The sequence below is a fragment of the Abramis brama genome, assembly GCF_963993115.1.
Source record: "Abramis brama genome assembly, chromosome: 21".
Taxonomy (NCBI): domain Eukaryota; kingdom Metazoa; phylum Chordata; class Actinopteri; order Cypriniformes; family Leuciscidae; genus Abramis; species Abramis brama.
In genome coordinates, this window is record NC_139983.1 from 30354834 (window position 1) to 30369932 (window position 15099).

The window sequence follows — 15099 nt, forward strand, 5'->3', positions numbered from 1 at the left end:
GTCCAGGAGGGAGGTGGAGCGGAGGCGGACCCGGGGGCGGGACGGAGGGCCAGGACCGTGCAGCGGAAGGGGACCTGAAGACTCCGGCAGGGCGGAAGGCCAGGGCGGAGCAGGCTGTGCAGGCGACCAGGGCGGAGCAGGCTGTGCAGGCGTCCAGGGCGGAGCAGGCTGTGCAGGCGGCCAGGGCGGAGCAGGCTGTGCAGGCGGCCAGGGCGGAGCAGGCTGTGCAGGCGGCCAGGGCGGAGCAGGCTGTGCAGGCGGCCAGGGCGGAGCAGGCTGTGCAGGCGGCCAGGGCGGAGCAGGCTGTGCAGGCGGCCAGGGCGGAGCAGGCTGTGCAGGCGGCCAGGGAGGAGACGACCCTTCAGGCGACCAGGGAGGAGACGACCCTTCAGGCGACCAGGGAGGAGAAGACCCTTCAGGCGGCCAGGGAGGAGACGACCCTTCCGGCGGCCAGGGAGGAGAAGACCCTTCAGGCGGCCAGGGAGGAGACGACCCTTCAGGCGGCCAGGGCACAGGAACAGACACCGGCTCAGGAACAGGAACAGACACAGGGACAGGAACAGACACCGGCTCAAGGACAGGAACAGACACCGGCTCAGGTACAGGAACAGACACAGGGACAGGAACAGACACCGGCTCAGCGGAGACCATCTTGTCCTGAAACACTGGCTCGGCGGTGGCCATCTTGTCCGAAGACACAGGCGTGGAGTCGGCCATCTTGTCCGAAGACACAGGCGTGGAGTCGGCCATCTTGTCCGAAGACACAGGCGTGGAGTCGGCCATCTTGTCCGAAGACACAGGCGTGGAGTCGGCCATCTTGTCCGAAGACACAGGCGTGGAGTCGGCCATCTTGTCCGAAGACACAGGCGTGGAGTCGGCCATCTTGTCCGAAGACACAGGCGTGGAGTCGGCCATCTTGTCCGAAGACACAGGCGTGGCGTCTGCCACCTTGTCCGAAGACACAGGCGTGGAGTCGGCCATCTTGTCCGAAGACACAGGCGTGGAGTCGGACATCTTGTCCTGAGACACTGGTTCGGTGGCGGAGGTCATCGTGTCTGGAGACACAGGCGCAGAAAGAGGAAGAGGAACAGATTCAAGCTCAGTATCCGGATCAGTTTCAGGCTCAGGAACAGATTCAGTCTCGGCGGGACGAGACACTTGACGGGCGGACGTGACGTGAAGCTCAGTCTCTGGATCGGCAGAAGTGACGTGAAGCTCAGTCTCTGGATCGGCAGAAGTGACGTGAAGCTCAGTCTCTGGATCGGCAGAAGTGACGTGAACAGTCTCTGGATCAGCAGAAGTGACGTGACGCTCACTCTCTGGATCGGCAGAAGCGACGTGAACAGTCTCTGGATCAGCAGAAGCGACGTGAACAGTCTCTGGATCAGCAGAAGCGCACTCTGAGCTTGACGGGACCAGCGGCGGCGAGGGCTTTGAGCTGGGTAGGACCAGCGGCGAAGAGGACTCTGAGCTGGTTAGGACCAGCGAAGAAGAAGGCTTTGAGCTGGACAGAACCAGCGGCGAAGAGGGCTCTGAGCTGGACGGGACCAGCGGCGAAGAGGGCTCTGAGCTGGGCGGGACCAGCGGCGAAGAGGGCTCTGAGCTGGGCGGGACCAGCAGTGAAGGCTCTGTGCTGGACGGGACCAGCAGTGAAGGCTCTGTGCTGGACGGAACCAGCGGTGAAGAGGGCTCTGTGCTGGACGGGACCAGCGGTGAAGAGGGCTCTGTGCTGGACGGGACCAGCAGTGAAGGCTCTGTGCTGGACGGGACCAGCAGTGAAGGCTCTGTGCTGGACGGGACCAGCGGTGAAGAGGGCTCTGTGCTGGACGGGACCAGCGGTGAAGAGGGCTCTGTGCTGGACGGGACCAGCGGTGAAGAGGGCTCTGTGCTGGACGGGACCAGCGGTGAAGAGGGCTCTGTGCTGAACGGGACCAGCAGTGAAGAGGGCTCTGTGCTGAACGGGACCAGCAGTGAAGAGGGCTCTGTGCTGGACGGGACCAGCGGTGAAGAGGGCTCTGTGCTGGACGGGACCAGCGGTGAAGACTCTAGCTTGGCGGGCATGTCGCTTGCTGTCTTGGCTTCGGCAGATCTGGCGTGAAGTGCGGGCTCAGCTGGACTGGCGTGAAGTGCAGGCTCGGCTGGACGGGGGTGCCACGGAAGGAAGCTCTCCAGACATCTGGAGAGTGCCTCTCTCCAATCCAGACCAGAGAGATCGGGGAGCTCCCTCGGGTCGACCTCCTTAGCCCCCAGCCGGTAACATAACTTAATAGCCTCGTCACCCAGAGAGCAAGAGGCAGCGAGAGGAAAAAAACCCCAGGTGTACTGGAACAGATCGAGGCTATCCAGGGCTAAGGCCGCAATCTGTCCAGCGAACTCCCGGCTCATGCTGGGAAGATCAGGTGAGATCCGTACTGCTGTATTACAGGAGGTCATAGCTGCTGGATCTGAAGTGTGGCGAAGTCTTCTGTTACGAACTGCTCAGAGACACAAAGTAGGAGATCCAAATGCAGCTTTATTGGCTGGGGCAATCCAGAGGCGTAATCCAAAGTACAGGCTAGGGTCATACACAGGCAGGTAGTCAAAACAAAGAAACCAACAAAACAAACAAAACAGGCAGGGACCAGAGGCAAGAGAGTAATCCAGGGACCAGAGGCAAGAGAGTAATCCAGGGAACAGGGCAAGATATCAAAAAACCAAGAAACAAGAAAACCAGGGAAACGCTCAGAAATGCAGTGAAACACTTAACAAGACTTCGCGGTGAGTGAATGAATGAACAAGGTATATATAGACAGACTAACAGGATGAGACAGGTGAATGCAATCAGTGAATGAGGTACAGGTGAATGTGATCAGTGATAAGTGATGATGAGTCCGGGCAGTGAGTTATGGGAAATGTAGTTAGTGAGTGAATATGATAGTCTGATGTGGACTGCCCTCTGGTGGCTCACAAGGGCAGCTTCAGCTGGTGATCGTTACAAGTACTGTCAAATGTGCATTTTTATGAGACAAAAAAAATAATATTTTTAGTAATTGCATTTATTTGTTAAATACAATACTAATATTATTGTTCAAAAAAATTCCGACAAATAATAAGTGCGATATTGCTTTATTAGCAGCAGGGAGCACACAATCCAAAACACAAACAATAATACTGTGTCATGTAGTCCACTGGCAGTGTAATACTTTCAGTGTAAATGTGATATATTGAATTCTAAACATTGAATAATAAAAGGACAAAGAAGATTAGAGTTGGGTTACAGTGTCAATTTATCAAAAACTCACACCTCACTGGAGGAGATGATAGAATGAAAAAGTTTACCTCTGAGATTGGCATTTCACATTTCTTAGCTCACTCTCACTTTATCTAAGGGAATTAACTTATCAAATCCCCCCTTCAGCAGAGCTGAGAAAGTGATTTGCAGAGTTTCAGCAGGAAATTGGCCTCATCATTTATTTCACAACGATGGATGAAACAGCAAAGAGATGAGCGGCAAGACCCGGTCTCAAAGATCCGGGGGTGTCTAAAGCAACACTTTTCTTCTCCAATTCATCAAAGGTTTAGCATCCCATAATTCACTGAAGGCACTCTGTTTTAGCCTGAGCCAGCGTGGTGCAACCTTAGAAGAAAACTGGCGCATCAGGTTTGATGGGAAAACAACATACTCGCATCAAAGGGATGGTGAACTAATGAGGTCCCTTCAGCAAACAATATTTGGAAAGATTACACATGATTTGTGCACAGTTTGAGAGAAAAATGCTTCTGGCAATTTTAGTTCAAATAGTTATCAGGAAGTATATGGTAACAGATTCATATATGTGTCACAATGTTAAAGGCCTGTTCAATAATGATAACTGTAAAGATAAGTTAACTATAATGTTAACTATATTAGCATCCACACCAACAGACAATATTTAAATAACTGTTTAAATGCTCAAGATCAATAATAGCTTTAAATGCTGGAGATCTTCAAAGCCTTTTGTTATTAATGGTATTATTGTTCATCATTTGGAAAAAAAACATGAAAAAAAGTGATCCGACAATATCGTTTCTCTGTGCCATTATCGTTATGGCCAGTGTTGGCAGTGTAACGCATTACAAGTAATCAGATTACTTTTTTGAGTTATGTAATCAGATTACTTTTTTCAAGTAACGAGTAGTTACACATTACTTTTAAATTTACAAAAATATCTGAGTTACTTTTTCAAATTAGTAATGCAACTTGCTTTACTTTGTATTAACTGACAACTCTCTTTTCTCCATATTGAGAGAAATCTGTAGTAAGTGCAGAGGCGTTATTGTGTGCGCTATGTAAACATGATGCTTATTGTAGTTCTAGACTAAATGTAAATGTATCTCACTGCACAAAAACAGATTCAGTATTCCTCAAAATGAATAAAAACAGTGAAATGCAAACTCAGAATATTATGCAAACATGCAATAATTAAAAGTTAAATAATACAAATATACTTTATAGTCTATATTTAATGTCTCTTAAAACTCACTTCAATGCCATTGCCGACCCAAATAGTTAATGTTTTAGGGAGTAACACAATATTGTAACGCATTGATTTTTATAGTTACTTTCCCAAACTCTGGTTAATGCTGTGGTGTAAACTTCACTGTTCTCGTTGAATTACAATGATTATTAAAACTTTATAGTAAGTTATCATTATAGTTATCGTACTTGGTGTGAACAAGCTTTAAGACATTTTAGGCTAACAGAGCTTTTGATGGCATTTGATCAGCATGTGAACTAAGAAACTATCCCAAAACTGTTCCTAAAGCCAATTGATCATGAAATAGACTACTTTGATAGACAATCTGGCCACAAGCACATCTCGGCGTTTGTTTAATAAACAGTTTACAGCAGGCGTAGCCAACCTTGCTTCAGGAGGGCTTCCTACCTGCAGAGTTCAGTTCCAATCCTGCTCCACATCGACTGCATGCAGTGTTTAAGCTTTTCAAGAAAGGGTCAGACCTTGGCTGTTTTTGGTCATTTTTGACTTGGAACAGGAAGAGTGTATGAAATATTGAAATATTATAACACTAACTACCCTGAAGTAATAGTATATTGATATTGATTTCGCCAACTATAGTTACCATATTATTTCTTTTCTGTCTTGTCTTTACAGTGTTTGGTGTCTGTGGGCTTGGACTCTAAAAACACAATCTGTGTGTGGGACTGGAGGCGGGGGAAAGTTCTGGCTTCTGCTCCTGGTCATACAGACCGGGTAAGAGCTCAAACACACGCACATCATTTGACACAGTAGACAGGTAGTGTAATGTTTCTTTTGTCCTCTCTTTTTGTAGCAGCCTTTCTTCAGTCATTTAGTTACATTCAGGCTGCACCGAGTAAGTCATATGTTACGCTCAGCTGACCCATGTCTACTTATAGGAATACAATGCCTATTACAGCATTCCTATTCAAGTTGCCTTTTCAGTTATCCTTCAGCTGCTTTCATTGTGTTGCTGAGGAGTTAATAACCCTCCACCATCCCCAGCTCCTCCTCTTGTCCACAGTCAGGATTTAGCCTCTGACATTCCCTAATGTCATTGTCTTCAAGAAATTTACTACAGATATCATTAATGTTGCTTCGGTTCTGTTCACTGGGGGGTTATATCGCTGCGCTCCCTGCTCTTATTAATGCAAGGCTATTGCTAATCCAAACTGTAAACTAATTGGAAGTGGTCCTGACAGAATTAATTTAATTTTGCATAAATTAACACCGCAACAAACGATAGTGCATACTTGGGGCCAAAACACACATTTGCTCATTTCTTTCCTAATTTCTCTGACTCTGTAATACAAAAATAGTTCAAACAGATTAAATAGTACTTCACTATACAATTCCATTTTATGCAGTAATTTCTACATAATCTCCTGAGAACTTGTTTTTTCTTACTACTCAACCAACCTCTTGCATGTGTGTAGTAACCAAGAGTCTAGCTGCCTTCAACCTATGTCGGAATGATCATAATTATGAAACACATGAACCAAATTAATATTGTGTAATATTGCAATTTGAAGTGACTGCATTCTATTTTAATTTTTAATTTATTCCTGTGATGCCATTACTCCAGTCTTCAGTGTCACATGATCCTTCAGAATAGTAGTGTATATACCATCAGTTATGCTTAATTTGCATTTTGTGCTAAACAAGCACAACCTTTTAATTCCAACCGTCATGTTAAAATTACGATTTACAAACATGCAAGTTGGAATTTTAAAAGGGCTTAAAGGCAGCATATACTTCACTGAGCTCTGAAAATACATTCTAATATAATACATCATACTGTACTTTTCTTTTTCTGTTTCATAAAGATATTTGACATATCATGGGACCTGTATCAGCAAAGCAAGCTTGTGAGTTGTGGAGTCAAACATATCAAGGTACTACCATTCTCTTTTCTTATTCTCCTTTTTCCTATTCTCTCTTTTTTGGCTTCAGAAAGGTTTATATTGAAATACTCTTGTACTTGTGAAAGTCAATGTGAATAGCTGTTTGCAGCCCACTCTAGTTTCATAATATCTTTCTGAGTGAAACAGGATATTCAGTGAGATATGCATACCAGAATGGAGACCGGGTGTGCTTAAACAATGCCATTTGCTATTTGGAATGGATATTAGTTCATGTTAAGCAATAGCCTTCGTTTCAGAGGAAGAGCAAGTTATTACAGTACATTTGATTAATGATTAAGCATTTTTCTTTGGAGTTGTTTGCTCCAATTAATTATTTAAAGTACAACCAGGAATGTGTATTAAGAGTAAATAGTCCATTTTGACTTCATGTTAGCTTTAATTTCTCAGAAGCTATTCAATAGTAAACACAGTTTTCCCTTCACTGTCACTCAGAAACGCAAAGCTCTTAAAGCAGAACTGTTCAAACAGTAAGTCGTTTTAACTAACCTCTTCATGCTTGCAGCCTCAGTTTTGAGAAGAACATCAGCATCCCTTCAGAAGTGTTAGTAGAAAAAGGGGATCAGGGCTCGTTCAAAAACACTTTTCTAGCAAAGTTTGATTAAAAAAAAGTGGGATTCCTTTTCAGCTACCTTTCAATTGTTGATTCATGCTGTTGAAGTACAGTTCTACTGATCTGATTGCAATCTCCCTCAATCTTTACTGTAAGATGGTTCAAATGGGTTCCGCGAGTGTCATATAAACATTGAACAATGCACAGAACTCATCAAATATGATAAACGGTACCTTGTATAATTAATTGTATAAATAAATGTACCTTGATTGATTCTTGTGGAAGCTCAAACAAGCTTGCACTTGGATCTCATTCTTCAAGCAAGCACGCTTGAACCAGTGAGGTTCTCGCGCGTCAAGCAAGTACAGTTCTTGTTTCAATGCATTCTCCTGCCTTAGAATTTGTCCATAAGCAGAGATATACAAAGTTCTGCCATGAAACTCTAGATGGCGCAGGCTAATAGGTCCTTAACTCAATCTGCTTGCAATCACATCATTCTCTATAGGGCACAGCTGATTGGATCCTGCTGTATCAGTAGCCAATGAGCTTGTGTGCTCAACCTTGGTTAGCATTTGCTGTAGCAGTTTGCAGCGAACTTTCAGAAACCCTCCACCTTCCCCAGCTCCACCTGTATAGATTTGTTACAGGTAATTCATGTACGCTAGTACAGCAGCAGCATGTCTTATTTATTCACCACAGCGTGTTGTGTATGTATTGGCAGTAGCAAGTCCCGTACTTGCTTATAGTGTAATAAGAGTAGCAAAGACCAAATATATCAACATTGTCATAGAACTTAATTTTTATAATTTTCCCATTAAATAAGTAAAATATTGCACAATACATATGCCTTATGTAAAACCCAAGAGTCTCTTTCTCTTTCATCATTTAGAATGAAGCTTTGGCCTTATAGTTCCTGTCGTGAAGTAATCCACAATCCTCATGGGCTATACCTTTTAATCCTTACTTCTGTCTCTCTCTATCTTTCTCTTTACTGCTCTCTCACGACTCTCCTCAGATCACTGGGCATCCTCTATATCTCTTGCTGTGTCAGTATTTTTCTCTTACTATATCCCACATTCTCTCATATAAGCCACCTCTAGTTTGAATGGTGTAGCGGTTGTTCCACATAATTCCTGAGTCTTTTACCCCCTCAACCATATGACATCTGCTCCCCAGGCCCGCGCTCACTCAGCGATTATGCACTCAATGCATGGCAGAGATTTAGCGCACTGTAATCCCCCGTTTCTCTCTCTCTTTGAGAGAGCCCTAGAGAAACTGAAACTCTCTGGTGCCAGATGAAAAGCAACATTTTGCGTGGTTCTATAATTTATTCAAGGCAAGCTTAAGATAGTACTTCATTTAAGAAACTGGACTTAATCTACGTATTACACACATACATATTAACTGAAATTAAACCTCATAAGTGACTGATTTGGAACACTCTACCATTAGCGGTTCTGACACACATGGTGCTTTATGTGAGATCAGGCAGGAGCTGCCTCCCACAACAGAACATACCTAAAAAATAAATGATCAACTTTAATTACGATTTAGACAATAAAACAATTATAAAATAGTACAATTAACTCTTTCTTTTACAATTAACAACACTTCCCCGTCATTGACAGAAACTTCTGGCTTTCTGTGTTTTTACTGTTACACAGTAGGTGGCGCTATTACGCATCTTCTGAAAGAGTACAGAATCTCTGGATCAAAACACATGTGAAGAAGAAGCAGAAACAAGCGATAGCAAATGTAAGCAGAAGAATATGTAAAATAATGCGATCACCAAATTTAAACAGCATATAAATCAAAACTGTCTAACGTTACTGAATGAACTGTCGACCAGGACGAGCTGTAGGACTGTGCAAGCATTAGGGGTGTTGATGGACTCCATCTACTCCATCTATGTTTTGATCATCGTTGTGAATCCAATCCAGACATAGCCTTTGACAAAAACATGGTTGTCTCTGCTTTTTGCTCAAAATGTTGCTTTTTTTATGAAACTTACCCACATTCAAATATTGATAAAATGCATGAAAATAGAAAAAAACAGGGTTTTTGTTTAAAAGTATCACAGCTGAAATCAAGCCACAACACAACGGAATCAAGCCACAACACAATGAAATCAAGCCACAACACAACGCAATCAAGCCACAACACAACGGAATCAAGCCACAACACAACGAAATCAAGCCACAACACAACGGAATCAAGCCACAACACAACGGAATCAAGCCACAACACAAAACAATGAAATCAAGCCACAACACAATGAAATCAAGCCACAAAACAACGGAATCAAGCCACAACACAATGAAATCAAGCCACAACACAAGGCAATCAAGCCACAACACAACGGAATCAAGCCACAAAACAACGGAATCAAGCCACAACACAACGGAATCAAGCCACAACACAACGGAATCAAGCCACAAAACAACGGAATCAAGCCACAACACAACGGAATCAAGCCACAACACAACGGAATCAAGCCACAACACAAAACAATGAAATCAAGCCACAACACAATGAAATCAAGCCACAAAACAACGGAATCAAGCCACAACACAATGAAATCAAGCCACAACACAAGGCAATCAAGCCACAACACAACGGAATCAAGCCACAAAACAACGGAATCAAGCCACAACACAACGGAATCAAGCCACAACACAACGGAATCAAGCCACAACACAACGGAATCAAGCCACAACACAACGGAATCAAGCCACAACACAAAACAATGAAATCAAGCCACAACACAATGAAATCAAGCCACAAAACAACGGAATCAAGCCACAACACAACGAAATCAAGCCACAACACAAGGCAATCAAGCCACAACACAACGGAATCAAGCCACAAAACAACGGAATCAAGCCACAACACAACGGAATCAAGCCACAAAACAACGGAATCAAGCCACAAAACAACGGAATCAAGCCACAACACAACGGAATCAAGCCACAACACGGAATCAAGCCACAACACAACGGAATCAAGCCACAACACAACGGAATCAAGCCACAAAACAACGGAATCAAGCCACAACACAACGGAATCAAGCCACAAAACAACGGAATCAAGCCACAACACAACGGAATCAAGCCACAACACAACGGAATCAAGCCACAACACAACGGAATCAAGCCACAACACAACGAAATGAAGCCACAACACAACGGAATCAAGCCACAACACAACGGAATCAAACCACAACACAAAACAATGAAATCAAGCCACAACACAATGGAATCAAGCCACAACACAATGGAATCAAGCCAGAACACAACGGAATCAAGCCACAACACAATGGAATCAAACCACAACACAACGGAATCAAGCCACAACACAACGGAATCAAACCACAACACAACGGAATCAAGCCACAACACAATGAAATCAAGCCACAACACAACGGAAATGCTCCCAACCACTAGGGGGCTCTCAAAACATGGTTAGATTTCCTTGCCACCGTTCTATAGAGTTGGCAGTCTTACAAAGATATCAATACCGCAATTAGTTTTAACAATATGTAACCATTGTATATCGACATGAAATATTAATTCAAAATCACCTACATGCATTATAGCTGCATATTTATACTCGAGAATGCTTTGACGCGCTACCACGGCGTATGATGCCTAAGGGAACGTCTGCCAATTCCACCAAGTGGTTAAAACGTATAATTTGTATGAATTAAAATGACTTTAAACATTTAAAAACAGAAATGTTCAAATTCCCAAACTTGATTGAATGCTTATGGGATACGCACCCCTGATTGATTCACTAAAAAGACTCAAATTAAGGTATAAATTAAACCTTCATTTGAGTCTTTTTAGTTCTTTTTAGTGTTTTCAGAATCAATTACTGGTTCTGATTTAAAAAAAATGTATCAGTGGATTTACTCAATTATTAAGCAAGCGCAACAATTTTACTGGGAGCATTACAATCTAGCAACGCACCTGCTGACTACAATGTGGCACACAACTATTTTGAAATGTTTATCGTTGCAAAATGGCTTTTATTTGCTAAATTCTTTTGCTAAATTCTTGTATACTGTGCAAAACTCAGTAAATGATAGCTTGTATATTTTATTCCGACCATAGCCATTGCGCCTGCATGTGTTTGAGCTTTTGACAAATTTCCTGAGGTTTTCTTTTCAGACCCTCCAGGCAGTTCTCAATCCACTTAACTGCATATATAGTGCAATGCGTCTCATGATGATCCTGTACGGTTTGACTAGAGCAAACTAAGGCAGCCTGTTCAAAGAATCCCACTCACTGCCTCCCACCTCACACAACATAATCACAGCCTCGCCCACAGGGTCCAACAAAATCACCATATTTACAACAGGGCCATCACAACAGTGGTTTAGAAATCAGATATGTGACAGGAGCCACAGACCATACAATTAGACAGTAACTAGATTAAGGTATAAGGGCCACCCCGGACAAATTATCCTTTTCCTTCTCGTAGAATGCTAATTATAGCTGTCTTGGTGACTTTAAGGCTGTTTGATTAGTCTAGATGTGCTGGATTCAGGGTGGTTTGCACACGCGAGCAGGAGGTGGCTGTCCCCGTAGAGCGGAAAGACGGGGAGGACGTGCCTCAGGATGAAGACAGTCTGCCTCTAATGGAGTCTTGGCAGATGAATAGGACTGACTCATTTTGATTATATTAAAGCTTTACCAGAGCGCAGACCTGCAGAAACAGTGGAGTCTGTGAATCTCCCTGACGTAATGCAGCCTGGCTGTCTGGAACCGCACCGTCTGCCCCAGTGCAAGGCTGCTAATGGGCCAGTGACTGTTTTTTCATCTTTTCGTTTTCTTTCAGTCAGCTTTTTGCCAGATGGACTGACTTTCATGGAAAACCCTTCTAAATTTATATATATATATATATACAAAATAAAAACTGGTTAGCTGTGCTTCCCAGAAATTCACCATAAAAAAATGCTGCTTTAGTCTTCGTGATATTGGCACTTCATGATTTTGGTATTTTATTTTACCGTAAATATTAACTGACCTTCGTAAATATTAACTGAACTGAAAATGTGTGATTTATATATATATATATTTGAATGTGCACTTGTAGTGTACTTCTTATGTACAAATATGAATTATATATTACTTAAAACTATTACTTAATTATATATAAACTGTACTTGCAAATAATAATATAATAATGAAATAAAAGAATACTTAACTTAATGTTAAGTACTTAATGTACTTAATGTAATTAGTACTTAATAATACTTAATGTACTTATAGATAGTCAACTTTAATGACTGTTTCTTAACGCACTGAAGTACACTTTTAAAAAATGCACTTTGTAATAGTTAAATTAAAAGTTTTACTTTAAAGTAAATTTTAAATCATCATTTAATAATCTTCATATTATATTGGCATGCTTTTAAAGAAGTAGGCCTACACTTATTGTGTTGACTAACATACTAAAACAGGTAAAGTACTTGATTGTAACTTTAGCTGTACTATTCAATATTATATTTGAAGTTATTATATTTTAAGTGTATTAAATTGCAACTTCATCATTACAAATCTGTAATTATATATATTTAAATACATGACATACAAGTTTCAATAGAAATGACATTAAAGTATATTTCGGTTTACCATAAATGCTTGTCTTTACATCTGGCAGTACACTTTACCCATATTTTAAAGATAGAAAAATGGGTCATAAAAGCACTTTAAAGTTCAACTAACTGCATTTATTATACATTTAAATTATAATACATTTTCATTTAATTGCAATTTAAATGCAATTACTATAAGTGTCCGAAAACATTACATTCAGTTTGCACTTAATAATATTTTTTAAAAGTATATTATTTCCGTAATAAGTTCTTCTTCTATAGTCTCAGACGTCATGCCCATGGATCGCTGGCTGAACGTTTGATGCATATGGCACACAAAATGGGAAATACTTTGTGATTATTGAAATCATCATCATGAGAGCCAAACCCTCTTCATGGAAGAAACAAGAGTTTCAGTACGCTTGCACAACGTTCTTGATGGAATAATTTATTAGATGCACACCGGTCTATTATCGGGGACATCGACTTCACATTTTCACGCTCCTAAACATGACGCAAACCAAAACGAGCTCTGATTGGTTGCTTTACATTTCAGTCAGACCTCCTTGGCCAATGAAAGCTTCAATAGAGTCCAGACCTTCAGCCTTCATGAGACTACTTCTTCCATAATATGGATGGAAATAGTAATTTATTAACCCTTCTTTTCCCACTATATTCTATAGTCATGCGTATAGTGTGCTTTAGTCTTCTGAAGCCCCTCTGCCATAGTTAAAGTGCCATTTTTACTTCTGCGTATATAGCTTGATGTTCTTTGATGTGCCATATTTGAAGGAGTATACAAACATGATTGAGACTTAAGTGCTAATTTTATAAAAATTCTTTGTGGTTTTTGGGCGAAATAGTACCTTCAATTTAAAATTGCATTTTGTTTTCAAACTCTTCACTATGAGTGTAAAGAACCTAAAAAATGGTTGTTATGACATGTCAGAGTACATTTAATTTTGCACTAGACCGCTGAGGACGAGGTTGAAGTCACACACAGAGTTGACCCTGCCATTCTCTTAATCAGGATCATGTGACCTCATGAAATAGAGCTCCAAAGTGTCTCACACATGCACACACAGCTGGATCCGAGTCAATGAGCCAATTATTATGCGCTGGCTGAGGGAGCTTTCCGTGTTTGTTCTGAACTGAGATCGTGTCTGTGCATTTTAATGATGTGTTTAAGGAGATTATGCATTAGTATGTTTGTGAGCTTGCGTGTGAGTGTTCTCAACGATTTATTTAGCTTGTGAATAGAAGTGCAAATTTAGCAGGAAACATCAATTGTCATGCTATGCAAATCTTTGAATTTCAAAATAAATCAAAGAGCCTTATGATTCATGTTTCAGACCTCAACTGTGTGCAATAGCAAGTGCTACTATAATATGTGAATTATATGTATGTATACATATGTATGTATATGTATACCAAGTGTGTTTATGAAATTCGCATATTGTTCATTCTCCCTTGCCCTCAGTTTTGGAGTCTGTGTGGGAACGCTCTGACCCCTAAGCGTGGCATGTTTGGGAAGACTGGAGACCTTCAGACTATCCTCTGTCTGGCCTGTGCAAGGGACGAGATCACATATTCAGGTGCCTTGAATGGAGACATCTACGTCTGGAAGGGAATCAATTTAATCCGGACTGTTCAAGGGGCTCATGGGGTAAGTGAGGGAGGTTCCAGCATCCCCAGAATGACCTCTGTCCTGAGTGACTTGGGTATCTGCTTACACTGATTTAGGAACTGAGTTTGGCCTGTAAAATGGTTAGCCTGGCATAACAGTTTTGTAATGGATGTTCCAAGATGATATAGCTTTTGATACTCCATGGTCTATGCAAATTATTACTGTTAATTAGTCATTTCTATTAATTCCAATTTCCAATTAACCAATAATATTTTTGTAGTTAAAATGCTAAGAAAATAGCAGGAAAACAGGAAAGGTCTATTTTCACAATATAATAGAATAGAATTTTATTATATTATATAAATATTATTATACATAAATTAAAATAAGTATTAAAATAAAAAAACTAATAAAAAAACTAATATTGCTAAACATATTTAATATATTTTATTAATTATATTTATGTTATTTAATTTATTTATTTGATTAAATATGTGGTCACACTTCAGATTAGGGTCTAATTCTCCCTATTAACTAAATATTAACTACACATTTTGCCTCAATAAACTCCTAATTAGGCAGTTGTTAAGTTTAAGTATTGGGTAGGTTTAAGAGACGCAGAATAAGCCATTAATATGTGCTTTATAAGTAATAAAAAACAGCCAATAAACTAGTAATATGCATGCTAATAAGCAACTAGTAAATAGTGAGAATTGGACCCTAAACTAAAGTGTTACCAAGTATATTTTATTAAAGTAATATAATAATAAGTTTTCAATATTTTTCACATATCGTTAGCCTCATAGCATAATTGCCTAAGGCATATTTAAAAAAAAAATAACTTAGGCAATTATGCTATGAGGCTAATGATATTATTGTTTATTATTTTGGTGTTTAGGAAT

General features: G+C 41.0%; 1 protein-coding gene across 2 annotated transcripts in view; it reads left to right on the forward strand.

Moving 5' to 3' along the window:
* The window catches only part of eml5 (EMAP like 5), a 117269-nt gene that overhangs the window by 26769 nt on the left and 75401 nt on the right, over positions 1–15099 (forward strand). For both annotated transcript variants that reach the window (XR_014603980.1, XM_084097060.1), the window contains exons 3-5: positions 5133–5231; positions 6323–6391; positions 14051–14236. Coding sequence is in view for 1 of the 2 variants with exons in the window: in XM_084097060.1 (XP_083953186.1) it covers positions 5133–5231; positions 6323–6391; positions 14051–14236 (354 nt within the window). In the remaining variant the exon portion in view is untranslated. The remainder of the gene's footprint in view (positions 1–5132; positions 5232–6322; positions 6392–14050; positions 14237–15099) is intronic.